This window comes from Myotis lucifugus, unplaced genomic scaffold (assembly GCF_000147115.1).
Source record: "Myotis lucifugus unplaced genomic scaffold, Myoluc2.0 scaffold_460, whole genome shotgun sequence".
NCBI lineage: Eukaryota > Metazoa > Chordata > Mammalia > Chiroptera > Vespertilionidae > Myotis > Myotis lucifugus.
In genome coordinates, this window is record NW_005871508.1 from 450,492 (window position 1) to 477,695 (window position 27,204).

Consider the following 27,204-nt stretch of genomic DNA (forward strand, 5'->3'; position numbering starts at 1 on the left):
CATGTGTCCGCTGAGGCTGGGCCTGGGGAGGAAGAGAGATGCTGAGACTGGGGGCTGGGAGGTGCGCACTGGGAGCACCAGTCCAGCCTGAGGGGCAGAAAGGAGGCTCTGCCAGGAGGCCATGGGCAAGTGGTGCTGGGATGGAGGGGCAGCGCCAACCCCCCCGGCCCTGGGGCCACAGTGCCGTCCCCAGGTTTCCAGGCCCCTCGAGGACCAGTGTCCAGGAGCCGGCTCAGGCCAGCACCCCGGCAGCGGCACTTTGCGGCCAAGCCCAGGACCCCGCGTGCTCCCCACACGCTTGGAAAGACCTGGGAGAGCAGCCCCCCCCCCATCTGTCCCTGGGAAGCTGTGTCCCAGACAGGCCGGGCCCAGGGGCCGCTGAAGGGGAGAAGAGGGGAGCGTGGGCATCCCCCCTCCTCTTAGTTGACCCCTGACCCCGAGGTCTGAGGCACACACTGTGTCTTGGGTGCCGACTTGAGTTGATGAGACAGTGCGTTCCGAGGGCGGGGCGGGCGGGGTGCTGTGTGAGCCGGAGGGCTGTCCCTGGCCGGACAGGGCGCTGGGACCCCTCTGTCCCCGTCCCTCCCTGCCTCTGCCACGGCAGAAAAGGCTGTTCTTTCACAGATCCCAGGGCTGAGCTGGGCGCGAGGGGGTGTCCTGTCACATAAGGAGTGTCCTGTCCCCGCCTCCCCTCCCCACCGCAGCTACTTTCTCACTGAGTCGCACACCTGGTGACGCCCAGGCAAGCAGCCTGGTAAGCAGAAGGCAGGTTACACCCATCAAAGCGCCTCTGAGAACCCTGTGTGAGGACCACATAACCCCCGGGTGGGCAGCGCTGACGGGAGCCAGCCGGGCAGCCAGGCAGCGAGTCACTCCTCCAGCCACCACTTCAGAGCAGCCCGGTGCCGGGCGCTGTCCTAGGTGCTGGGGACCCGCCATGGAGAAGACAGACCAGCATCCTGCCTCCTGGGGGCGGACAGCCGGGGAGGGACACTGAGGACATACAAGATACGAGTAAGACCCGCGGCTGGTTAGAGGGAGCCACGGGAGCGAGGGGAGAGCCGTGGCCATGAGGCCGCAGGACGGGGAGGGCCGGGGGGGAGGTGGGTCTCGCCGGAACGACACGCAGAGACTTTGGGTTTGACTCAGAGGGAAACGTTGGCCTTTTGAACGGAAGAGAGACGTGGCCCGGGTTAGACTTTAACAGGATCGCGCCGCGGGGGTTGCAGGGCAAAGGGCGGGAGAGCGAGGGGAGGTTTAAGGGCGGTCAGGTGAGCAGGGGCCGGGCACCTGGGAGCAGCCTGGGTGCTGAGAGGCGGCTGGACTGGGATATGGGTGAAGCAGGGCCCAGGCCTGCTGACCGGCGAGAGGAGGGAGACGCTCAGGGTCTGGCCATCCACGGCAGGGGCCCACGGAGGGCCCGGGGTTCGAGGCGACCGCGTCCCCGTGGGGATGGTGAGTGAGCAGCGGGGGCAGGAGCCTGGACTCCGGGGAGAGGCCCAGGCTGCAGGCTCGGGGCGGGAGCCATCGGCGTGTAGACTGGACAAGGAGCCCGAGCGAGAGGAGGCCCGCGGGCTGAGGGCAGGGACAGGGAGAAGGCAGCACGGGGACAGCAGCGCAGGCGACGCGGTGGACGTGTGTCCCTCGGGGTCAGGCATCCCTGAGGAGGGCGGATGGGAAGGCCGCTGACGTGGTCACGGAGGGACATGCGGCGTCTCTGTCTCGGCCGCTCTCGTCCGGATCCGCAGCTACTTTCTCATGCAACCTTCTCGCAGGGCTGGGCTCAGGAAACCGGAGGGTTAAGATCTGCAGTGCCCGGCCGGTGCGGCTCAGTGGTTGAGCATGGACCTGGGACCAGGGGGTCGTGGTTGATTCCCCATCAGGGCACGTGCCGGGTGTCAGGCTCAATCCGGGGGCGGGAGGAGATGCAGAAATGGGGGGAAGAAGGCCCTCTGTGCCTCCTCCCTCTGCTCCTGCGGATTCAGCGGCTGGGACGCGGCTCCTGCAAACATGGGTCACCTCTGCGCCCCGAATGCCGAGGGAGGTGGGGTGGGCGCAGGCCCGTCCCCTTGCATTTCCAGGCGGGTCCGTGTCTAACAAGGGCGCGTGAGGAGCGAAGCAATTCCACGCCTCGCCATCCTCACCCTCAAGTCCTGAGGCTGCGCTGGTCTCTGTGGGTCCGGATGAGGCACTTCTCCCGGAAGGGGCGCCTCTGCCCACAGCTTCCGGCGCGGCCTCGTCCCAGTCCAGGAGGAGCTCAGGCCCTTCCCGGGCTTGCGGCCTCCACCCGGCCGTGCCCCCGACAGACCCTGTCCTCTGCCCAAAGCTGCTCTGGGTTACTTCCCAGAAAGTGTTTGACAGGCGGCTTCCCTGCTACTCCCTCCTCTTCAGGCAAAGGGGGTGAGGCTGGGGATGAGGCTGGGGGTGAGGCTAGGGTGATCTGTGAAAGGAGGGATGGTCTCTGGGCCTCGCTGTCCCCTCACCCCCTCATCCCCTGGACCTCTTCCTCGCTGACCACCCGCAGCCACAAGGCGCACAGGGCACACACCCACTCAGACCCACCACCCTCCATGCACCGCCCGCCCCGCCCCCCCTTCCCATCACACTCCCCCTCCCCACACGCCCCCCCCCATCCCCCATGCTCTGGCCAGAGGACCACGGGCAGGGTCTGCAATCCAGAAAGGCGCTGATTCATTTATTGGGGCTGGAGGGGTACAGAGTGTGTGGGTCGAATCACATGGCAGTGGGGGTTGGGGGGTGGGGTCGTGCTGGGCGCTGATTGGTCAGAGGTGGGGAATAAATCATTTCTTCAGGTCTTGAGGGCAACTCCAAGCTCCCTGGCCAGAACCAGGTCCAGAACCAGGTCCAGAACCGGTGTGGGGGATGGGTGGCCAAGGGCGTGTTTGGCCTGCAGGCTCCAGAGCTGAAACAGTTCAGATAAGATGTTATCTCAGCTGGGGTCAGCCTTGTGACCTTAGTCCCAGCCCGCAGGCTGTGTCCGGGGTCAGGGTGAGACTGAGGTCAGGTCAGGTTGGGGCGGGGAGGATGGTCTTAGCCCTGCGGTTACATCCGGTCGGAGCATGGGGGCCCCGCACGTCCTGCGCAGAGGGGCGGCCCTGCCTGGGGGTTCCTTGGCGTGTAGTTTGCAAAGGGGGGACCGTCACGCTGTCCCACGGCGTCCAGCCAGACGCATGGCCGAGGGGCTGCGCCTGTTCGGTGTGTGAATCCGCCTCCTGTGCGGCCTCTTCGCACCCGCATCCCGGCCAAGCCTGGGTTGCGGGCTCCATCCCCAGTAGGGGGTGTGCTGGGCATGCAGGAGGCAGTCAATCAATGATTCTCTCTCATCATTGATATTTCTATCTGTCTCTTCCTCTCCTTCTTCTCTGAAATAAAATATATTTTTTTAAAAAGTGCACAGTCCAGCGTTCTCAGAGAAAAGGAACATTTCTGCTTCGCCGCCTGCATTCTCCCCACTGCCCGCCAGAGGGCGCTCGGCCACCCGCCAGGAGGAGATGCTGCCACTCCCCTGAGCTGTTCAACCACCCGGCGCCCTCCCGCCCGCAGCCTCCCCCGGCAGGGATGGGGGTGGGGGGTCCCGAGAAATCACTGGAAAGGGAAGGGCCAGATAAACGGCGTCGGAGAAACTGCTGCCATTACTGGGGAAATCCACTCATTTGAACCCGTGAGGATTCCCCTAAGGTCTCTGCGGTCACATTCCCGACAGGGTCCCCGCGCACCTGCCCGCAACACTCCTCCGTCACCGAGCCTTTCTTTTCTGTCCTCCGCACGTTAGGAATGTTTGGCGCTTTGTCACATCGGAAGGAGAACAGGTGAACGTTCTTGCACTTGACATTACGCCCGTGTGCGGGGCCCTGAGCCGGGCCCTGGCGCAGGTGGATGGAGCAGGTGCGCCGTGCACCGCGCAAGCACCCGCCGCCTCCCGCACGCGCGTTTGCTGCAGCCGCCGCCGCCCGCCCCCTAGTGTCTCCGAACCGCTGGCGGGTGGGCACCCAGCGGGCGGGCCAGGAGAGCAAGTGGGCTGGACAGTCATCCACAGTAAGTCCCCCTTTAAGGGGTGGGGGTGGGGGGTAGACTAGCCGCGTCCCCACCTGAACACTCGCAGGTCTCTGGTATTTACAGTCGCAGGCGTGGAACTCACTGCCGCCAGCAGAGGGCGCGTTTGTGTCCGATGTGGACGCGCCATCACCAGGAGGCAGTTCTGCATATAAGCTCCTCACTCATGCGCCCCCCCTCCCTCCAGGGGTCATATACGCGCCTCACCCACGCGCCCCCCACAACACACCCCAGGTCCTCAGGCCCCACCACTTAGAGAGATGCAGGGGTGGGGAATCAAGCTAGGCGGCATCCTGGTCTGTTCAGATAGTCCTGGGGAAGGGTGGGGGAGGGATGTTCTAGAAGCAGGGGATTAAAGAGACACCAAACGCAGCAGTGGGTCTTGCTTGGATCCTGGCTTAGGAGAATGAGGACTGTAAATGCCTTTTATGATGTGTGACCATGAGGACGGTTCGAACAGGTGTGGCCCGCAGCGGGGCTGGGAAGGTAGACTTCTCCAGGATGCTGCTGGCTGGTTCCCGGCCGGCCCCTGCCCTTAGGAGATGCACGCTGGGGTGATGGGCGTGAAGGTCACGATGACTGCAAGTTAGTTTCAATGATTGGGAGGAAAACATTAGGAAAAGGAACTATGGCAACGCCATTGGGCATTGCTGAGGCCGGGTGGTGGGTGTGAGGATGGATGGTCCTTGTGCTCTACTTTCCCGTGGGACTGAACGTCCATGAGGACAAGTTGGGGTAAGGGACAGTGACCTGTCCTCTCGGGGGCAGACTCTCAAGGTCGCTGAGACGCCCTGTCTTTCACAATCACTGTTTGCCTATTGCAGTGGTCGGCAAACTCATTAGTCAACAGAGCCAAATATCAACAGTACAAGGATTTAAATTTCTTTTGAGAGCCAAATTTTTTAAACTTAAACTATATAGGTAGGTACATTGTTATTAACTTAATTAGGGTACGCCTAAGCTGGCCTTTGCTAAAAACGTCCTCAATCTGATTGAGGTACGTTCACTGAGGTCGACCCCTTCCAACTCTCCCATCCACACTCGTCTTGTATACTTGTTTCGTCTATCTCCTTTCGTTCATCCTCTCTATATGTCCAAACCATCTCAACATACCTTTCTCAATCCTCAACACTACATCTTCTTTCACTCCACAACGTTCCCTAAAATTAACTTAATAAACTTTACTTAAAGTTTTAAGTCAACTTCGCACTGTACGTGCGCGCCCGCACATGGTATTTTGTGGAAGAGCCACACTCAAGGGGTCAAAGAGCCGCATGTGGCTCGCGAGCCGCGGTTTCCCGACCACTGGCCTATTGTAAGGACAGAGGCGTCTATGGCTGGACAGTGCCCCGCCCACGGCGAACCCTGCCATATTTATCAATGGACGAATTTCTCTCTCTCTCTCTCCCTCTCTCTCTCTCTCTCTCTCTCTCTCTCTCTCTCTGTCTCTGGTTGCCTTTCTCTGAATCTGTCCCTCTAGCTCTAACTAACCTTACGCCTTTATCTTTCCAAATGCTTTGGAACCGCAGCGTGAGGTGGTTCGGCAAAGATAAGGCCAATTAAAGAGACGATTGCTCTTGGTGGGTGGTTATCTGCAAGCCAAGGGAGTGGGTGCTATGGTTTGGCCATCAGAGGAAATCAGTGGTTCTCTTTGGCCCTCTGGGAGCCGCCAGGTTGTGTCCCGGTTGCTTTTCCTCGCGGCATAAAGATTCAGGGTAGCCCATCGGCCTCTCTGACTTAGAGGGGACAGGCGGTGCTCTGTGAAATGCATCCCTCCGTCCCTCCGGTTGTGCACTCTCCACTCACTCGTTCACTCAGGGCCGGGTCACCGGGACCGAACAGGGGACCGAGGTACAGCCAGAAAGTGGGAGCACAGTGGGATCGGATCAGCAAGCATGGCCATGGCCAGTGAGGACGGAGGCAGCCATGTCATTCCACACACAGTGTTCCTCAGGCGCCAGTCGTCGTCAAAAACCATGATTCCTGCCACGTCTGAGGATTACCACCAGCATTGCTTGTTTGAGATCCTCCCTTAAGTCTAGTCACTTAGAACAACGTAAACGCCTACTTTGGCTCAACCGAAACATTGCTAACCATAAAGTTATGCTTTTGATACGTTACTTTTTTCTGACATCTCAAAATAAATTCACAGCTACGTGATCACCAAATGTATCTTGAACATATGTGTCGTCAGGGACGCAGGTAACCCTCGATCTAGGAATCCTTTCACGACAGGGTTTGGGGGCAGATGGATTGAGGGGAAGGTACCAGCTTGTGTGTGTGCGTGCATCTGAGTGCATACACATTCCACCTGACCGTTACGTAGCCCCATCCTCCTCCCTTTAGGAGTAAATCTGTGACCTGCTCCATACAATCCGTTTCCCAGAAACCGAGAGATGAGTGGATTCAGTGGCTGTTTGGGGGATTAGAACATGAGCTGGTTTCCTGACGACTCAGAGATCACATAGTTATTAAGCCCTGACGCAAGAAGAATTCATCTTTAGACGCAACTATCACGTATGCTCCCAAATGTAGACGGATGAAAGTGACACGAAGGGACTGACAGTGTTTCACAGGTGGGGTTAGGCTCAGCTGGCTTTCCCTCCCAGGACTTAGAGTTTAGTCTTAAAGTCAGCGGTACCCCAGGCTGCCTCCGCACTTCCCTTAGAACAGATCACCCTCATTTCCTGATGAGCTACTTGGCCCTGCAGACCTTGGGGCATGCAGGTTAGGAGGCGTCTTAAGTGTATTCAAATGGCCTCTGCCTTTCCTTTGTCAAATATCCATTCCAACCTACTACATGCAGGCACTGAGCCGGCGCAGAAAGAGGGGGCGAGCCATGAAGAGCAAAACACACAGGGTTCCTGCCCCGGGGAGCGTACAGGACGGTGTGGGAGAGACACTGAGCCATCTCCCACATAAAATGGCTCTCAGGAGGTGGTGTTTGAGCTGAGATGGGGGGGGGGGGGGGAGAGGAGAGGACCTTTCAGGCAAAGGAAACATCCAGTGCAAAGACCCCCTCGAATGGCAGGGCTGGGCGGGGCAGGGGTGGGGCAGGGGAGCATCATGCCTCCAGGGAGTTAAGAGTGGGAGAGGCTGGAGCTTGGGACGGGTGGGACTACCCTGGTGCTGGCCCTGCCTTGCTGGGCCCACAGACTCCACAGGGAGTTCGGTCTCAGACCTAAGAGTGATGGGGAACCATTGGAGGGTGGGACTCCTCAACAAAACTGAGTCTCTGTCAGCGATGAAGGAGAGGTCAGTGGTGTGGGTACACAAGCCAGGGCACTGACAGAAACACCCCAAACGTCGCCTCTTCAAAACCGCTAGTTCCCGCTCCCACCCTCCCATCAGCAGTGCGGTTCACTGTGTCTCATCTCCGTGAATGGCCTCACCATTCATCCAGGAGCTCAAGCCAAAAATCTAGGTGCCCTCCATGACACCCCCCTCGCGTTTTCATCCCCGAGTCCCCATAGCTCATCCACAGCCAAGTCCTGTCCACTCCTCCTCTCAACTGTCTCTGAAGTCATTCACTTCTCCGTCGCCTCCGTCAAACTCGCCTCTTGCTGAGCGATTGCCATGGTTTCCTAAACTCGCGCCTACTCTCGCGGGCCTCCGTACGATCTGTCCTCCGTACAGTGGCCGTTCCCAGATACAGATCTGATGCCAGTCCTTCGCCTAAAGTCCAGGGACCTGGGTACATTGATCAGCCCGAGCCAGTTCTCGCAGATTCACTCCGCGTTCCCTTGACTGATTGTGGGCAGAGACCCAGTGACTCATCTCTGGTCACTGCTTCTAGAAAAGGTCCTCTTGCTCTTCTTCGAGAGACCATGGGGAGAAAAAGATCTTGTGTTGCTGGACGCCGCCCCATCTGGGCATGCCTGGAAGGGCAGTAACCATCTCGCTACCTGCCCGGAAATGCCATTCCCGGGAATGCAAGGAAAGCAGTGCCCGGAGCTGGGGGTGCCATGCTGTGGCCCGCCCTACTGGCGGGGGAACCCCCTTGCCATGTAAGCCAGTGTGAGTTGGGTTTCCTGGTGTGCGCAGGCCTAGGGATTCTAACTGATATGTGTCTGAGGAATCAGGGCCAAGTGGGCAGTTGGATACACTCAACTGAGGCCCAGTGGCGAGGTCTGAGCTGGAGAAATATATGTGAGCCCTGGGTGTAGCTTGGGGTAGGGATGAGATTGCCAAGAAGAGAGTAGAGAGTGAGATTGGAGAAAAAATGTGGGAGAGGATGATGAGCTGCAAGCCAGAGAGGTGCCCAGGGAGACCACCTGCGGCCAGAAAGGGCGTCCTGCTGGCCTGTTTACACCGACGGAGACACAGACTAAGGGCATGACAGCATTCCGAGTGCATTCACACTGGACAAAAGGAAGGGGGTGGGGGGGGGGAGGAAGTTGGACTTCAGGACCTACCCTGGGGATTAACATTAGGAGACTGGCCGCCTGCCATTCAACCAGAGGCCCTTTTACCAGCATTTCAAAGGCGACCACAGTTGAACAATAACCCAGTTAGAGAATATTTCTCCTCTTTTGAGTGAGGCGGAGATGGGGCGAGCATCCCAAGAGAAGGCACCGGGGTGAGCAAAGGCTCCAAGGTGTGAAAGCCAATGGCAACAGTCACAGAAGTGGTCTGGGGACCAGCGTGGGAAATGAGATGGGAATGAGCTGAGTGTAGACTGTATTCAGTCAGCAATGACTTCTTATTCAACGGAAAGCTTTTGAGCAGCGCTAGAGTTGGTCAAGGTGTTCCAGACCAAAGGGAAGGCTTGGGAGGTGAAAATAAAAAATGAAGGATCAGAGGACCAGAAGCTACAGGGACTCGGGAAAGATTCTCAAACTTCAGCACCAGAATCACAGAGGAACTTGTGACAAATGTAAATTCCTGCTACTCGTCCCCCCCATATTTTCGGAACCATATGGTACCAGTTCAGCGCCAACAGAAATCCCCGATTTGGGAGGTGGTGGTGGTGAAGGAAGGAAACAGTTTCGTTTATGATAGAGCAGGCCTGTGAGGCGGCCCTGGGAGGGAGGCAGCCCCAGGGGTCTGTGCAGGCGGAATGTGGACCATGCCCTTGGCCCGAGGGGAGCTGACTTATACAGATAGAAATCCCCGCCCCTGGTCCCTGATTGGCCTGCCTTATGCAAATGAAGACTCCAAATCCTTGCAATATGATTGGCCCAAAAACCACTGTCCTGATTGGTCAGAATGAGTCACTTTGATTAATTAGTGGAGCTGTGCAGTGGATGCGACAGGGAAAGTATCGGTCTTATTGGTTGAAATAGGATTCCAGGCATTCCTTTATAAGGCCTGGCTGGGATGCAGGAACACAGGGTTCTGTGCAGGCGTCTCCCAGGGGTGCTGTTTGCGGAGGGCCCCGTTGGGGAATGGCTGCTCTGCTCTGCTTTTCCATTGAGCCCAGTGAGCCAGCAGGACCCCTCTAGGGGGTACCTTCTTTCTCGGGATCCACACGTTCATTTTCCAAAGCCCCTCGCAGGCTACCCTCAAGGGGCGTTTGGTTGGCGTCGGTCAGTACCCATTAGCTTCCTCCTCTCTGGCATGGAAAGCGGCGTCCCTCTGTATTACATAAGGCTCCCTCCAGGTGTCCCGTCCCCCCCGCCCCCCCCAGACCCTCGCTTCCCGGCCCACGTGGCGGTCACGGCTGGCTGGCCCACCAGGGGCAGGTGAGCCCGGGTGGACAGACTGGCGAGCGTCCACGGCCGTCCCCCCCCACCCTCGAGGTTCGAGGTTACGCATAAACAGGGGGGCGGGTCTCTATGGTGACTGGCTGACGCCGGGCCCAATTGTGGACAGGCGCCCCCTCCATCTCCCTGGCCTACACTTCCGGGACGCGACCAGTCAGTCCTTCAAGGTGCCAGGGAGGCGCCTGGCCCCGAGCGGAGTAGATTTGATTGGCAGAACGGAGTGGAGCCCCCCCTTGACCCGCCCCCCCCACGCTCCCGGAAGAACGTGATTGACAGACAGGTCTGTGAGCCAGTGAGTGCCGGGGACTGGGCGGAAGCTTGGGGGCGCGGGTCAGGGCGGAGCCCGTCGCGGAGAATAGGGCGGGGCAGGGCGGGCGGAGCGGGCAGGGGCGGCTGCCGCCGCGACCAGAGATGCTGTCCGGACGCGAGGGTGCTTAGCGGCGGGGAGCCCTGCTCTGAGGGCCGCGAGGTGAGGCGCCGCCAGGCCGACCGGTGGCCATGAGGGGGTTTGCGTCGTCCTTCACCCGCTGCCAGCGTCCCCGGCCGGCGGTCTGTCCGCTGGGGGCGAGGCTGGGCACCTGCCCATGTCGGCCGGCACCTGCTGAGAAGGCCCTGGGGTCTGTCCCGGAGCGGGGAGCGGGGAGCGGGGCCAGGTGCCCGGCCGGCGGGGAGAAGGTAGACACAGGCTTAGCTCGCCCCATCCAGGTCCCGCCCCGCCCGCCCCGTTCCCACGGCCGCGGCCCTCGGCCCTCAGCCCTCCCTGGGGCGGGGCGGGGCGGGGCGCGCCCAGCCTCCGAGACCCTCAGCCTGGCACGGGCTCGCGGCCGGCGCCCGGAGAGGTAGCCGTGAGGCCGGCCCGCGTCGCATCAGCCGAGACAGGTTTGTCCGGATTCCCCGCGCCAGGCGGAGGTTTCCGCCCTGTGCCCGTGCTGTCTCGCCTGCCCCCAGCGAGCCGCCCGACCAGGCTGCTCCGTTTCCTCCCGGGGCCCTGCTCCGCGCCCCTAACGTGGAACGTGAGGCTGTTGGCGGCGATGTGCTAACGGGAGCCCGTGCGGGACCCTGGCATCGCCCTGTCCGCTTCACCGGGAGGGGCCGAGACCCCCTCCTTAGCCTGATGCAAAGACATGCCAGGCGGTGTCCTAACCGCCAGGGCGGACCTTATGTCCCATCTGTCGCCCCTGCTGGAGAGGTTGTAGTCGGGGGAGACACCCCATAACCGGTGTCTTAGTCCCGAAAAGGGGCTACACTTCTCAGGTGCTATTGCTGCTGCTGGAGGCACGGGCAGTGGGCAGTGGGCAGTGGGCAGTGTGCCTTTCTAGGAGGGTGGATTCTTCCAGGCAGGGGCATTGGGGCTACGCTCGGAGGGGACCTTGCGGGGTTCACCCACCCCGTGAATTTCCAGGGCTGTGATCAGTGTCAGGTCTGTCCTAGACGACACTGGGCTGCTGGTGCCCCCACATTTTTTTTCCTCCCAACGATTTTCATCTTAGTCATCTTTAAAGGCAGGTTTGCAGTTCTTGGCAATAAGTTGGTATTTACTGGCTACAAGTCAACAGGTTGGTGGGACAGCCAGCATCCTCATTCCTGTGACTTAATTACCGGGTGGCGCAGTGTCGTGGAAAGCAGACCTCATTAATTGGCACCTCTGTGGGTGTCGCAGGCGTGCAGAGAACACACTTTTGCTGAATAGGGACATCTGGGACCTGGGTCTCTAATGATCTGCTTCTCCGGAGTTTAGTAAGACGTTGCTCGGTTTAGTCAAATGCTGACCCTCTCGACCAGCAGCCGTCTGCTCCGGGCAACAGGAGTTGAGAGAAGGGGCTCAGTCTCCCTGGGCCCCGCCCCAGCGGACGGTGCCGTCTGAGCTCGGCTTGCTGGTTTCCTAGGCCTCCCTTTGTGTTCTTAGCCAGCGACCCCCGACTGTGACCGTACAGCTTCGGGAAAGCTTTTGCTCTCCTCTCTGCACCTGCACCCTTGGGCGCAGGGCCTGCCGTCTCCGTACTTGAAGCAGCTGACAAAGGTCATTTCTTGGGAATGGTCCTGACAAGACCCCGGTCGCCCTCTCTGTTTTTTCTTATTTCTTTGGCTGCTACTTTCGCTAGAGAGAATCATTTTGTGCTTAAGACAACTCACTGGGGACACGCTTAAATCGGCCCCTTTGGGCCTTTAATTTCCCACAACCCCGAGCAGTGCTAGACTTGGAGTCACGCGGGTACAGCGCATTCTGAACCTGGCCTCCCAGTCCAATGCCTACGAGCACCCTAGCAGCGACTGTCACAGCCCGGAGCTTCTGCGTTTCTGGCACCAAAGCTGAGCTGTGTCACTGAGTATTCTGAATCCCGGCCAAGCACTGGCACCCAGATTCCTGTAGGTATTTAAAGGGGGGAAGACATTGGAGTCAAAAGACGGAGGGGTTACTGAAGGAAACTATTTCTGAAGGCGTTTTTCCCCTGGGTTTTTGTAACTGTGTGTTATATAATGTGTGTTGTATTTCTATGGAGAGGGGCACATTGAGTTCTTATTTCAGAAGTCTTAACTTTTGGTGTTGTCTATTTCCCCTCTCATTTGCAGGTAACGTGACTTTGGGGACGGAAGTTGGATGACGCAGGCGGCTGCACCTCTCTGTGTGGAGCGCACGTTATGAACCCTTTCTGGAGCATGTCTGCAAGCTCTGGACGCAAAGTAGGTACAGCTGATATACGTGGTGAGGAAACCGTTTGCATAAGAACAGAGGCCAAAAGAATTCATACTCGGGTTGCCCTGTAATCTTAACAAGATCATCTGGTTTTTCTAGTTCAGGCTTTACTTTTGAGAACCAGTTATTTTGTGGATTAAAGTTAGTTTCTGAGACGGAGGTCGCATCTCCAATAGAAATGACGCGGGTAGCACTGAGTAGGACTGTTTGGGTAGGCGATGCTGACATGTGATGACTGTCACACATCCCTGCAGTTGCACATCTCCCTGAACCTCGAGATGCCGTGGGTAGGAAAGCCTTGGGAAAGGCCAGCCCAGGGTGGTCAAGTCCGGCTCGAGGCCGCTGGTTTAATTTTTCTAAATAAAATGTCTATTTTTAGTGGCAAAAAATAATACATTTTAGGAAAGCCGAACGTACGCAAAGACAAAACAAATATAATGCATAATCCCACCGCTCTGAGGGCACCGCTGCTCATCTTTTTTCTAGGCACATGACATACATTTAAGGCAGTAATTAAACGGCCAGGCGGTAGTTTCTCTCGACTCCCCTAGGCCTCTCTCTCTACTGTGGACGATGGTTTATGCGGGGGAGAGTCCAACTGTGGCAACGTATGCATTAGGGACAGGATCACAGTCGGACCCATGGCAAGTGAGAGAACAGCTTCCTTCCTGTTCCTAACCCGAGCGCTAATGTCAGGCAGAGCTGCTGAGCACCTGACCTGCAGCATCGAGCTGCTCAGGGACGGTGCTGGTCTTGCAGAGTTGTCTAACTGTTTAGTAACCCCCGACCCTCTTTTGGGGGCCCCCAGGAAAAATCATTTCTTTCTTTGTTTCACTTAAATCTCGTGAATATTGGCTTCCTGGTCTCTATAAGACGCAGCCAACAGGAGTTTTCTAATGTGTTGGTCTTGCTTCAGCTCTGTTCTGCCCTGGATAAGGGCCCTGCACAAAGGCCTTTCGAGTCATCTCGGCCCTGGTGCCAGGATGTCCTTGCAAAAGAGCAATTCCAGCTTTTAGGTCAGCGACTGAGTCCAGCACACACACTCCTGTGGTTTAAGAATCATCCTAACAGATGCTCTCCCCACTTGTCCTGAATAGCGATCTGACGGTGAAGAGAAGACAGTGACGGGGGACGGGAAGACCAGCCCTCCACGCACGGCTCCAAAGAAACAGCTGCCTTCTATTCCCAAGAACGCTTTGCCCATCACGAAGCCCACGTCTCCTGCCCCAGCAGCACAGTCAACCAATGGCACGCACGCTTCCTACGGCCCCTTCTACCTGGAGTACTCCCTCCTTGCAGAATTGTAAGTTCTTATAGCCGTTTGGTTACGTTTTGAATGATTCTGGAAGGTAAAGCGTGAAATGTACTCTGATGGACTAGGCTCACCTAGTGGCCATTTAATCTCAGAGCTCACACTCACACCTCTGCAGTGTCAGCCTTGATATTTACAGAGGGAGGCTATGGCAGGCAGTATGGCCTTTCTAACCAAGGCCTAAGGACTGTCATATGTTCTCGAAAATGTAATGGCTCTCATTCAGATCTTGGGTAAACAGGATCTGAAGGCAAATGTGTGCTTTGATTTCCACGCCTGTTTGGAGAGCATGAAGGGGGAGAAAGGAAGCTTTAGTGAGGACGGATAGCAGGTCAGGGACTTAATTTTGTCTTCCTTCCCAGGAAGTGAGGCATTCACCTCCCGAGAGGTCATGGAGGAGGGACAGTGGGAGGGTGGCCATCTAGCCTTCCCCGGGGCAGGCCCCGCTGGAGGCTTTGTGCTACGTTCTGGGGGTCACCTTGTGAGAGGCCCCCCGAACCGAGGAGGCGGTCCCAGTAGGCAGGGGTGGGAAGCCAGGCCCTGGGAGGCAGTCATGAAGGAACTGGAACTGGTCAGTTCAGAGAAGGCCTGTCACTAGAAAGGGGATTTGACTTCTCCTGTGTGACCTCCCAAAGCTGAAGGAGGCGACACCAGGACATCATAAAGGTGTGGGCTCTGCGCAGGAAGGGGCTGACTGGTCGCAGAAACCAAGGTTGGACCGCGGTTGCACGTGCGCGGGTGCGAGGAGGTGATGGTGCAGCGCCCGCCTACCACGGGGCTCCCGGTGACTGAGAGCAGGTGGCACTTGATTAAATAATCTGTCCCAAGGGCGAAAGTGTGGAGAATTCTTAGTTTCAATTATTTAGCAATTCCTTTGCACACAGCACTTGATACTAACTGAGCTGTCTGTGTCCTAGCCTTGTGTCGCAGGCGTGCGCTGTGTGCTGATAACTAGATTGAACAAGTGCCGTAGTAAAGCAAAACCCTGAGTCTCTAAGCCCAGTGTGTAAGACACTGAGTTATAAATCGGTGGCATACCTGGAAAAAAGACAATAAAATTCCTTTGTACATGCAGTTATTTTAAAGGCACCCCCGAGCCCTCCGTCCCAGCGCCAATGTTGTAAGGGCAGAGGGGCTGAGCCGCTGTCTGAGGACCGAGTGTGATGTGGTGGCAGGGGCCCCGCAGGCTGTGTAAGGGGCCCTGTGCTGGAGGCTGGGCAGTGCGCTGGACAGGCTTCCATTGTGGCACTGAGCCTTCTGTCTGCGCAGAACACACAACGGCCCTCTGGCAAACTACTGCGGTAGCTGCATCTGTCAGTCACGCTGCTGTGGGCGCGCTCAATGTTGGTGACTTAAAAGGAGTGACTGCTTTCAAGTTAGGCAAATAGGTAATAAGAACTATCAACGAAGGTCCACAGTGCTACTTCACACTTACAGCTCCCAGCCTGACTTGTTTGGGCTCATGGCTCCGTTGCAGGCAACAGCCCGGCATGGCTGGGGTGGGACGAGGTCCCAAAGAGCCCGAGCAGCCTGTGTCTGCCCTGTCTGCGCACCCACCACTTCCCACCCCGGGCCCAGAGGGTGTGTCTGCGCTGCGGGGTCAGTTCAGAGCAGAAGCACACCGCGGACAAACCTGCAGATGGCCTTCTGCCCAGGGACGGGGTCACGCTGAAGGCATCACCTCCGTGAGGGCACTTGCATGGGACTTTATTCTTAATTTCCTAGCGCTGGGTTTAGTGGCTTTTGGATGTGTGTGGGTGAGCTCTGCTGTGCAGTCACAGCAGCAGCACCGTGATCAGTCCTCTCATCTACCTCCAGTTCAGTTTCTGGGATGATGTTTGGGGGAGTTGGGTTTCTGGGAGGAAAACTTGATTCTTAGTGTGTCCCTGTGTTTGGCTTGAATTTCTTAATCTGGGCTCTTGGTGGTGAAGCCAGTAGAGGGCAGCCGCCGGGGCCAGGTGCGGGGCTGGGACGACTGGGCCTGTCGGGTTAGGGCCTCGGCTGCCCCTTAGGGACTGTTTCTCCCAGAACAGGACCGGGGGTGGCTGGTCGGTCACTGACCTCCGTCCGGCCCTGCTCTGCTCTGTTGCAGCACCTTGCTGGTGAAGCAGAAGCTGCCGGGAGTCTACGTGCAGCCGTCTTACCGCTCAGCGCTAGGTAAGCACATTCTCTACAGCGGCAGCACGTTTGGTGCCTCTGACACCAGCCTTAACCGCGCTTGCTTCTCCTGCAGTGTGGTTTGGAGTGATCTTCATTCGGCACGGACTGTACCAAGATGGAGTATTTAAGTTCACAGTGTACATCCCTGATAACTACCCGGACGGCGACTGCCCAGTAAGTGGGAGCTACAGCCTGGCTCCGTGCGCTGGCCAGTGAGGCCCACAGGGCGCTGAAGGTGTCTGGGTTCCTTTCCTGACCAGCCACTTTGCTGATGGTTCCTAAGATGTCTGTCTGCTCCTCGGGCTCTGGGGGGAGGGCCTGTGCCTCGCTGTGTCCTTTGCCCCGTCAGCCTCCACCTGGAGCTGCGCCTGTGCTCCCGCAGCCACGCCGAGGCTGACTCCGCACTCGGGGTCGTGGTGCTGGGTAGAGCACCCCTCCCTGCAAAACTTCATGGCGCAGGACAGTGGGGAGAGTAGTTAAGTGCAGCTCCTGGCACGACTGCCTTGTCCGGACACTCTTCCTACCCCCGTCTGTGGGCCAATTGCCTCCATGGCTCCCACTGAAAGCTCCGTCTCTCTCCCCATACAGCGCTTGGTGTTTGATATCCCCGTCTTCCACCCGCTAGTTGACCCCTCCTCAGGTGAACTGGATGTGAAGAGAGCATTTGCCAAGTGGAGGTGAGTGACTACGTGTTTCCTTTAGTGACAGAGTGAGTGGGACGCCTAAGTCACGCGCCTGTCTCCCTCAGGCGGAACCACAACCACATCTGGCAGGTGCTGATGTACGCGAGGAGAGTGTTCTACAAGATCGACACGGCGAGCCCCCTGCACCCCGAGGCTGCGGTCCTGTAGGTCACTGCTTTACTTCAGCTAGATCTGAGAATGCAGCCGAGGAGAGCGCGTGGGTAACTTTCTGACTTACACTTTTAACACAGGTATGAGAAAGATGTTCATCTGTTTAAAAGTAAAGTGGTTGACAGTGTGAAGCTGTGCACGGCCCGCCTGTTTGACCAGCCTAAAATAGAAGACCCCTATGCCATTAGGTAAGTGGTTCCTACCTAGACAGACCGCACCCTGCAGCCCTGTGCTCCCATGGTCCAGGGGCACTTAAACTAAAATGGGGAGTGAAAGGGAAGCTGTATCACCTGTTAGCCAACAACCCTCATTACGTGTAACAGATTTCAGACACCCCTTCGGCTCCTTAAACAAAAGACTTTCCATCGACAGGCACGTTGTGCCGGTGGTGAGCTATTTAGTGACTCTGGGTTCCTGAGGACCCTGTGATGTGCTGTTTCAAGTGTCAGTGTCAGCAGGAGCCCCTCTGAAACAGCCACAGCCCGTCTACGTTCGATGTGGAGAGGGCGGGAAGCTGCATAGGGGAGAGTGACTAGAGTGGGACAGTGGGTGCTGGAGCTCTGTGACACTTGACCTCGGGGCCGAGTGGCGGGAGAACAGACCTGAAGGATGGGTGGTTTAGCGCTCCGCACACTGGTGCTGGGGAGGCAGCGTAGCGCAGTGGGTAAAGGCTTGGGCTCTGCAGACGGAGTGGTTGGCTTTGTGACTGGAACAATTACTTGCTTTTCCGGTGCCTCAATAACAGTACCTCAGGGGTTGTTTCGAGGCTTAAATGAGCTAACCCGGGGAAAGTACTCTGCAAAGCATGGTTATCATGTGAGAAAATAATTTAGATAACGCCTAAAACTTACAGGTCGACAACTGATGAAAGACTTTTCTTTAAATCCTTATTAGGTTTTGTTATGGCAACTGGCTTAAGTATTAAACAGATGTTCCGCAGATTTAGTAAGCCAAGCAGTTTTTAAATCTTTTTCTCTTCCTTAAGCTTTTCTCCATGGAACCCTGCTATACACGACGAAGCCAGAGAGAAGATGCTGACTCAGAAGGTGAGTAGCTGGCCGTTTCTGAGATGGCTACTTGCTGACCCCTTTCTAAGCTCATTCTGCACAGACACCTGTGGGGAGGCAGGTTTGCACAGTGCTGACATCTCATCGGTCGCTTTCTGGTGTCTGTTTTGATTGTGCCTAGAAGAAGCCTGAAGAACAGCACAATAAAAGTGTTCACGTGGCCGGCCTGTCCTGGGTAAAGCCTGGCTCCGTACAGCCCTTCAGTAAAGAAGAGAAAACAGGAACCACCTAGGAGCGGGACGGCGGTGACTGGTGCACCAGGCACTTTCCTGCGGACGCAGGCCGAGGCCAGGCTGACGGCGGCCAGGACTGCTGCGAGTAAACTGTGCGAACGAGGACTGGCGTCAGTGGTGTCCATATGCGCTAGGTTCTAACAGCAAGTTCTGGAAACCTCTCTCTAAGTAACGCGTTATTACTTCTGTCAGAAGTGTCTTTAGGGTGGTTATCTAGTTCAGTACTCCAGATTATTGGGGACCTTGAGGCTTAAGTATTTTTCTAAATATAATGCTAAAGGTAAGTGGCATTCATTTGGAACTACTAGAGTAGACAGAGTTTAGCACTACGGAATTATTTTTAAATGGGTGTCTCGGTTGTACATACGTTAGGAAGTGGAGAGGAAAGGTGTAGAGAAAGCAGGTTCTTTAGCATACTAGCACTTTCAGCAGGAGACCACCTGACTCTCAGTCTTCAGCCCACTGTCTTACTGATTTACGAATCGCTACCAGGTGCATGTTAGGGGAGTGAGGAGGCCAGAACACTGGTTCATAGTTTTTGTTTTTTTTTAAAGCAAATTACTTACTGTATTTTTATGGCAGGAGGGAGAAAAAGTGTTAGAACAGTTTCTAATGAAGTCAAATATTTAAGTGATGAATGACTAATGTGTTTTGTAGAGACAAAATAAACCAATAAATGATGGTTCTTTGTCATTTATGCAGGAAACTAAATACCCTTTTCTCAGTATAACTGAACAAAGATTAATTTATAAATGCTTTATTGAAAAATACACTTATTTTCATATAAAATTACAGTAGCAGTAAGTATCTGGAGAGGTTTTATAAATATTTTTGCAGAACACTATTCTAACTGAACAGTGTAATTAAAGTTCCATATTTCTTTCAGAGCAATATGAAGTTACCTAGTAACTTTGTTTATACTGATTCAATTTACAATTGAATTTTCTCCCTAATATTATTCAGTCAACTTAAAAACTGCTGGAACAATACTGATTAATAAAGTTATATATAGATACTTCAATAGCTGTTAAATAACCTTTTCTAATTTGTATGACTGGTACTATGTACTCAATGAAAACCTAAACTCTTTTTTTAAACTGCCAGGAACATACCAAAAGATAGTTTAAAATGTATCACCTTAGTAGACACATGTCTTTTGGAAAACTACCTCCTAAAGGAAGAGGCCATAATTTCTCATATTAATTTCCTTAATTCAACTTGATTTAAAAATCTTCACTTAGCCAGCTGATCCCTATTAATAGGGGGGGAGGGGGGAACCTGGAAAATTTAAAATACGTGCCCCAAAGGTGGCTACTGGGGCTTTAACAGTTCTAAAAACGTACAAAAGCATCAAAGAGGACGTTGAGTGTTTAGCCTAGCAGTTTTGTACTTAATAAAAGTTCACATTGTAGAAAGTGCCATCACAATATACAGCAAAACCTAGATTACGAAATCATGCTTTTTACAGCCCAAAAGTGCCACTTCTTACACAACTCACGCACACCACACACCAAACACGCAAGCACCTGCCACGCTGCACCACACCTACGGGAGGGGAGGATACACACAGGGACCGGGAGACGCGGGCCGGGCCCTCTCCCTTGTTAAGTTTCAAAAATGCAAAATTCGCACAGTCCTACCAAGTGTTTTGGGACAGAATACCTAGTTTTTGTGTTGCTTTTCAGGAGCGCCAGAGCAGACCACAAACAGGTAGGAATGGACTGAAACAGCCTCTGCTGGAGGGTCAGCAGAGACCGCACACGTTTCAGCATGCTTTGTTCTCTACAATACCTGTAAAAGCTTTGCCAAAGAGTTAACAAATCCCAGACTGGTTTCTAAGCAGCCTTGACGGCAAGCACTGAGTGGTAGGAAAAAGGCAGATGGGATGAGTAAAAATAAGGATATTGGAAAGAGTAAGGAAAAGAGCCCCATAATCTAGCATGCATTAGATGATGCTGTTAAACAGTTTGTGAAAGGAGTTTCAATACAACAGACTAACCTCAGTGGGAACCTCGGTCATTAGCTACATCTTGGAGACGGCGTATTAAGGCAGTATGATTTTCTGGGCAAATTCTTTTGGCAGGTGATTCACTTCCATCTTCCAAAAGAATCCCTCTCTTTTTGGTTGGAGTTTCTCCTGTCCGTATCATACTGTTAATTTCTCTTAGTCTCTAGAGCGAGGGAAAAACAGATATAAAAACTTGAAAACCCGAATACACACAATGCGTTGTTAAGGCAAAGAACCTCAAATGAGTTAAGTGGTTTACCTTGAGGAGTTTGAACATCTCCATGGAGAAAAGAACTACTGAGCTACCCAGCCTCCCCATGTCAACCTCTCTGCTGGCTGAGCCGATGACTGGGCGGAGAAGGAGGGCTTAATAAGCTCCGCAGATGGAGTGGACGGACACTTTTCCAAAATGCAAGAGCTGACACATTTGTGATTTCTTTCTATGGTAGTTATAGATCATGACATTGCTGATAACTTAATCAATTCCATACATCCCCATTCTCCTTTTTTAAAAAATAGCATGATTTTGCATTGTATTGTGCCGATTTTTTTTTTTAAGTCTAGCAGCCATTTTCAACAGGAATTTCACAAGAGAAGTAAGCCTTAATTCCCTAAAGCATCCTTTGTAAGTAACTTATTGGTATGATCTGGAATGTCATAGTTACTTGTTCTCCTTGGAAGATGGAGAACAGTTGGGCAAATTCTCTGCGAGGAACGCCTCCTGAGGAAACACTGCCTGGTGCTGGAGACCAGATCGGTTCTCAGCGCCTTCAGCGAGCAGTTCCTCCAAAGCCCCAAAGTCAGTGTACCCCACTCTTTTCTGGTCGTGTTTGGTTAAAGGGTTTTTTCATGTGCTGCCTCCTTGCCCTTGTTTCCTGTTGGAAAGCACATGAGCATATATGTTCACATGCACTTCCCAGAGGAAACGGGCTTAGACCTTCCGTGTCTGTGTGGATCACCCGCACTGCATGCAGTACTCTCCAGTATGTGGCGTGTTTTAATCCCTCCCAGCTGTTCGGTGCTGTAAACAATGCTACCATGCTGATTGTTCAACAAGCTGCACCTGCCCTGACCAGTGTCCCTCATGACCAGTCATCTCACTTGATATCACTTTGTAATATTCGTCCTTGATCTGTTATCACCTAGTAAGTCATGATGACAAATATTTCTCCAACAGTCTAATACTGCTTTCATTTATTGGAAAAACTCCCAATTCTGTGCTACAGTTTTTTCTGGCACCTTCCAGTTGGTGATCATGGACAAGCAGGATTGAAAGTCACAACTCCTGGTAAGTGTATAGTTCTACACGTTTAACAAATACACAGTCATGTAATCACCACGGTAAAGATAGAAAACAGTTCCTTCACTCCAGGAAATTCCCTCGTAGTCCCAGCTACCCCACCCCAAGGCAGTCACTGATGTTCTGTCCCTACAGTGTCCTAGACATGGAATCAAGACAGGAAGTGGCCTGATGAATGAGCGACTTCCACTTAAGCATTAATGCCCTTGAGGTTCATTTTCGTTGCTAAGCGTATCAGGGCTTTTTACTGCAAAGGAGTACTCTGCTGGGTCTACTACCCAGGTCTGTTTACCCATTAACCAGCTGGAGGACACTGGGGTTGTGTTCTACTGTCTGGCAAACAGGAATAAAGTCATAAGCGTTCATGAGCATGTTTTGCATGAACCTAAGTTTTCATTCCACATGGGTAAATCCCTAGGAGTGAGGATTACTGGCTATATGGTAAAGGTATGTTTAACTCTATTTTCCAGGTATAACGTCTCTGCTATACCATTCTGTGTTCTGACCAGCAATTTAAGTTCCAATCGCTCTACATCACTGCCCGCGTTTGTTGTCGTTAAGATTTTAGTCATTTTCATAGGCAGGTAATAGGTGAAGTGTGTTAAAATCTTTTGCCCATTTTTAAATCTGGTTTTCCTTTTGAGTTTTGATAATCCTTTACATACTGTAGGTACAAATCCTTTATCAGCTATGAGATCTGTAAAATTTCCTTCCTGTCTGTGGCTTGTCTGTCTTAATTTTGATCATCTAATGTGTCAGTCTTTTATAGATTGTGCTATTGATGCTGTATCTAAACCCATGTTCACAAAGATTTGCTTCTATGGTTTAACTTTTAAGTTTCATAGTTTAGGTCTGTGGTTCATTTTGAGTTAATTTTTTGTATATGGCACAGTGTCTGGGTGCAACTTTACTATTTTTGAACACAGGTATCCAATTGTTTCAGCACCAACTATTGAAAAGGCTATCCTTTCTCCACTGAATTGCTTTTGCACCTTTGTTGAAAATTACTGGCCTTTTACATGGTGGGGCAAAAGAGGTTTACAATTGGTCATATGGGAAATAATACAATAAATAATAAGCATGAACTGCATACTCACAACTGTAAACCTACACTTGCCCCACCTGAATGTGTGGTCTGTTTCTGGATTCTGTTCTATTGATCTGTTACTCTCCTTTTACCAGTACCACACACCGTCTTGATTACTGTGGCTTTAAAGTAAGTCTTGAAATCAGACAGCGTGTGTGTTTCATTTTTCCAAAATTGTTTTAATTATTCTAGTTCCTTTGCATTTTCATGTAAGTTTTGGAACCAGTTTAACTTATATAAATAATTCTGCCAGGATTTTGACAGGAATTGGGGTTGAATTTGTAGATCAAGTGGGAGAAAACAGATCTTGATGTTTCCAGTTCCTGGACATGATATATATCTCTCCATTTTCTCAATCTTTAACTTCTCTCACCAAGATTCTGTAGTTTTTAGGATACGAATCTTGCACATCTTTTATCAGACTTGACTGTAAGTGTTAAGTTTTTAATGCTGTGTATAGTGTTTAAAATTCTTTTACTTCTACTTACTCATTGCTGGTATATAGAAATACGTATATTTGATTTTTATATGTTAATTATGGAACTTTCCTAATCTTTAATTCCAGTAACTTTTTGTAGATTATGATTTTTCCGTGTAGAAAACTATGTTGTGAATGGAGACAGTTTTCTTCCTTTTCCATCACGTACGTCTTCTCTATCTGGCCTTATTGTGTCTGACAGGACCTACAGTTACAATGCTGAATAGGAGCGGTAAGAGCAGAGATCCTTGCCTTCTTCCTGATCTTAGAGGGAAGGCATCCAGTCTTTTACCATTAAGTATGAGGTTAGCGATAGATTTTAAATATATATATATCTTCTTTATCAGGTTGAGGAAGTCCCCTGAGAGTTTTATCATGAATGAATGTTGGATAGGGCTATTAAAACTACTTCCTTTTTACTTTTTTAGAAGTTTGTCTTTCAGGGAGTTAGTTCGTTTCATCTGCATTATCACATTTATTGGCACAAAGTTGTTTTTTTATCCTTCCTACTTAGTCTATACAGAGATGTGTCTTTTTTATCTTCTCAAAAAAACCAAAACCTTTAATTTTTAATGGCTTTTATTTTCTCTACTTTCAGTTGTTTATTTCATTGATTCCTGTTCTTTCTCAAGTTGCTTAGTCACTAACTTGAGACCTTTTTTCTTCCTATATAGGTATTTAGAACTATCGTTTTTCCTCTTAGCACTGTTTTTGCTGAATTTCACAAATTTAGATATGTTGATTCAGAAATACACAATTTAGTTTCCAAAAATTTGGGGATTTTCCAGAGAAAATACATTATCTGAATCCTTTACAATTTATTGAGACTTGTTTTGTGATCCAGAATGTGTTCTATCTTGGTAAATGTCCCATGTGTACTTGGTGCCACTGGAATGTTCTGTAAACCAGTTAGTCAACAACATTAACGAATCCTGAATATCCTTACTGATTTTCTCTACTTGTTCTTTTTTTCTATTTAGGATTATATGTCCTTATCATTAGGAAATGACCTTCTTAGCACTGGTAATATTTTTTGCTCTTCAGATATTAATATAGCAATCCAAGCTTTCTTTTGGTAAGTGTCAATAGAGTATAACTTTTTCTATCCTTTTACTTTTTTAAAAACACAGCTTTATAGGGATATAACTCACATACCGTATAATTCATCTATTTGAAGTGTACAAACCCTTGGCTTTTAGTATGTCTCTGGAGTTGTGCAATCATCACTCTTTCGTCAGCTCAGAAACTCTGTGCCTTCCACTTCCCCAGCAGTCAGCACTCACTCATCTACTTGTGCTTCAGTGAGTCTGCCCTCTGGACATTCCCTATAAAGGATCACACATGTGTATCCTCTTGGGACTGGCTTCTTCCCTGAGCTGGATGTGTTCAAGGTCCACCAATGTTGTAGCCTGTGTCAGTACTTTTTTATTGGAGTAATATTCCATCGTATGGATCTACATTTTATTTATTTATTAGTTAATGGGAGTCTGGGGTTATAATCCTTTAAACTAGCTGTGTCTTTAAAGTGTGTTACACATAAGCAATAAATAGATGGGTCTTGCTTTTTCACCCAGTGTTACAATTCTGCCTTTTAATTGGTATTCTTAGACCATTTACATTTAATTGCTATTTTTCCATACTTCCATTTGTTAGCCCTTCTTTTGAAATGAGTATTCTGGTTCTTTTTTCCCCCATTTTACTCTTAAATTCCAACTGGATTAATATGGTTATAGTTATAAGAGGAAAATCTAATAGAGGAAATGTCAGAGTCATTTCATCCAACTCCAGTTGTTTTTTTAGGGGCTATTGCCATTTTTGTTCACAGTACATAATTGTACTGTGAATATTATTGGCATTAGATTAAACCTATGAAATGGTTTGAGGAAATTATAAATCTTTTTCATATTTGGTCTTCCTATTCAGAAACATTAGTATAATTCCAATTTTTTAAAACCGCTAATTCAAGTTAAATAATTTGATACATTTATTCCAAGCTATGTGATACTTTGCTGCTATTTATAGAAGTTTTTCCATTATATTTTTGAACATTTTTTTTACTTATTTTCCTAACTTTCTATTTTTAAAGATTTCAATCTTACAGAAAAGTTGGAAGAATAGTACACTGAGTACTCATTATCGATGAACACTTACCTCATTTGTCCTCTCTATAATCTTTTATAGTTGAACCATTTGAAAGTAAGTTACTGACACTGGAACAGGGCCTCTCTGACTACCTCAAGCATATTCTCCTACATAATCCAGTACCACCATCAAAACCAAAGAAATTTAACAGAAACTTTAAAGGTAAATATCAACATAAAGTCCACATCAAGTTTTCCCACAAAAATGTGCTTTACAGCTAAGTTTCCATGTAGGACCTACTGCGTGTGGTTGTCAGGCCTGTTCAGTTTCCTTCACTCTAGAACGGGGCCCTCCCCCACCTGCCATTTCTCACCATATATGCATTTGTGAGAGTGCAATCTATAAACACAATGTCCCATCAGGCCTTTGGGACCAGCCGCACTCCTCACCGCAGCATGATTCCCAGTGGCTGCTGCTTCCTGAGCCCCTTTCCTTGCACACTCGGCAGCTGCTGACTTTCACCACCAGGCCTGACGCAAGCTTCCCTCCCCATCCCCACCCTAGACTGAGGCCGATGCGGCTCACAAATCCAGGCTAAGTGACCAGCACCGCACTGTGCAGAATGTCCACCCCCCCCCCCCGCCCCAGGCCAAGACGAAGAACACAGGGGACAGAGACACTGCCTGTCGCAGAAAGAGGTACTCGGTCATCGGTTTAGAGAAACCAATTTTCTTTCCCTAAAAAAATTTGGAATTTAAAAATTTTACAGATGGAATAAAAACCACAAAATCCCAGATTTACAGTAGAATGTTAAAAATGCACAAACAGGAAAAGGAAAGAATGAAAATAAATCCAAGTCCCTTAACTTGATTTCCAACTCTGAAATTCTCCCCCCGTAACCCCTGGTTTTCGCTCCACTGGGACCTAACTGGTCACTTTTCCCTGGAAGCTCCCATCCACCGTTTCTAGACTCCTAAGCATGTTGTGGGTGGGAAAAGCCGAGGGGCCAGGCTCACCTTGGAAGGACTGTTGCTGAAGTAGTAGAAAATCTTTTCTCGAGGAGAAAGCACGATTTCGTGTTTATGCGGGGAAATGTAGACGGGATGGTTCTGAGACAGCTGCACGCGGCGCGGGGAGCCTGCTCTTACAAATGGGTAGGGAGACAGCGGAGGGGCCTCCGTCTGTGAAAAAAAGAGAATTTCTCAGCTAAGCCCAGTTTCTAACCAGGTCTTTTTGAAAGTGGTTATTTTTGTTGTAAGAGTGAAAAGATAATAAACCATTAGCTTTATGAATGACACCAACTAATAAACCTAAAGAAAAGCATACAAACAGCAACCATGTAAGGGCTTGCTTGTGCCAGTCTGTTTTAAGCACTTTTAGTGCATTGTGTCGTTCAATCCCACACCGACCTGGGGACACTCATGCCTATTTCTTAGAGGAGGAAACGAAAGGCCCGGGGAAAGCTAACGAACTAGCACGGCTGCCACAGCTGCTGAGTTCCGGACGCCGGGAGCCCGTGCATTCTCTGTACTGCTGTCCTCCGTAGGGAATCCAGGTACCTTCTCCTCTTGTTTAATGTGACACAACACTATAAACTGTATGAGTCACACTTTTCTGTTAGACTCCCTCCCTTTTACTTAACAAAGAGGGTTATTAATGAAACCAGTTTACATGTGGAACTGCTCACACAGAAGTGATTCCTCACCCCTCAAAAGGGAAAACAAAGTACGAAATAATCCCCGTCAAACCTACCACGTTGGCCTGTGAGTACTTCAGGGCAAATGTTTTAATTTGTTTGACGTAGACATTGTTGTAGAACTGGATGAGGTCTCCCCTCTCCTCCTCCTCCAGGTCGCTGTTGGCGCCTGTGAGGCGGGTGGGTGTAGGAGGGGCGCTGCTGGGCTGTGGGACAGGCAAGGTGCTGCTGGACCTCATGACAGGACTGGAGTCTCTACTGGCTGTGGCAGGTAGAGCAAGGGGTGAAACAGAGAGACTGCCTTTATCCTACTGCATTTGCTTTTTAAAAACAAACAGCTACCTGCTCTACTTGTATAATGGCAGCAAATGGGCATTAATTCTTTTACCAGGGAACAAAGCGCAGGCAGGTAAGACATTAAGTACTAACATTCCCCCCAGGCCATAAAGGTAG

The 27,204-nt window shown here is 51.6% G+C and overlaps 2 protein-coding genes and 1 non-coding gene across 10 annotated transcripts in view; 2 read left to right on the plus strand and 1 right to left on the minus strand.

The window, feature by feature from the left end:
* Window positions 1-2,669: 2,669 nt before the first annotated feature.
* The window catches only part of RBL2 (RB transcriptional corepressor like 2), a 36,236-nt gene continuing 11,701 nt past the window's right edge, over window positions 2,670-27,204 (minus strand). For 2 of the 6 annotated variants that reach the window (XM_023744399.1, XM_014445504.2), the window contains 4 exons: window positions 26,808-27,013; window positions 26,072-26,236; window positions 20,100-20,271; window positions 2,930-3,383 (listed from right to left, as the gene is read on the minus strand). In XM_023744399.1, the coding sequence (XP_023600167.1) occupies window positions 20,101-20,271; window positions 26,072-26,236; window positions 26,808-27,013 (542 nt within the window). In that variant the 3' untranslated portion in view covers window positions 2,930-3,383; window position 20,100. The other 4 variants (XM_014445503.2, XM_014445505.2, XM_023744398.1 and 1 more) reach the window with 4 other exon arrangements.
* Window positions 10,157-18,793, plus strand: AKTIP (AKT interacting protein). 3 transcript variants are annotated; one of them, XM_014445506.2, is made up of 10 exons: window positions 10,157-10,248; window positions 12,351-12,461; window positions 13,572-13,777; window positions 15,879-15,943; window positions 16,020-16,120; window positions 16,535-16,623; window positions 16,695-16,793; window positions 16,881-16,988; window positions 17,786-17,846; window positions 17,989-18,793. In XM_014445506.2, exons 2-10 carry the CDS (start codon window positions 12,420-12,422, stop codon window positions 18,097-18,099), a joined length of 882 nt encoding a protein of 293 aa, XP_014300992.1. In that variant the 5' UTR covers window positions 10,157-10,248; window positions 12,351-12,419; the 3' UTR covers window positions 18,100-18,793. The 3 variants fall into 3 exon arrangements, with proteins under 3 accessions (XP_014300992.1, XP_014300993.1, XP_006103127.1); XM_014445507.2 differs by having other exon boundaries at window positions 17,992-18,793; XM_006103065.3 differs by lacking the exon at window positions 10,157-10,248 and adding an exon at window positions 10,619-10,658.
* LOC111823318 lies at window positions 14,668-14,826 on the plus strand. Its single transcript, XR_002826350.1, has one exon.

Excerpts from the sequence above, each read along its gene's own strand:
- AKTIP (XM_014445506.2), top strand. The coding sequence starts at position 12,420 with ATGAACCCTTTCTGGAGCATGTCTGCAAGCTCTGGACGCAAA. Across the intron at positions 15,944-16,019 it reads GTCTTACCGCTCAGCGCTAG|TGTGGTTTGGAGTGATCTTC; the intron begins GTAAGCACATTC and ends CTTCTCCTGCAG. Across the intron at positions 16,121-16,534 it reads ACCCGGACGGCGACTGCCCA|CGCTTGGTGTTTGATATCCC; the intron begins GTAAGTGGGAGC and ends CTCCCCATACAG.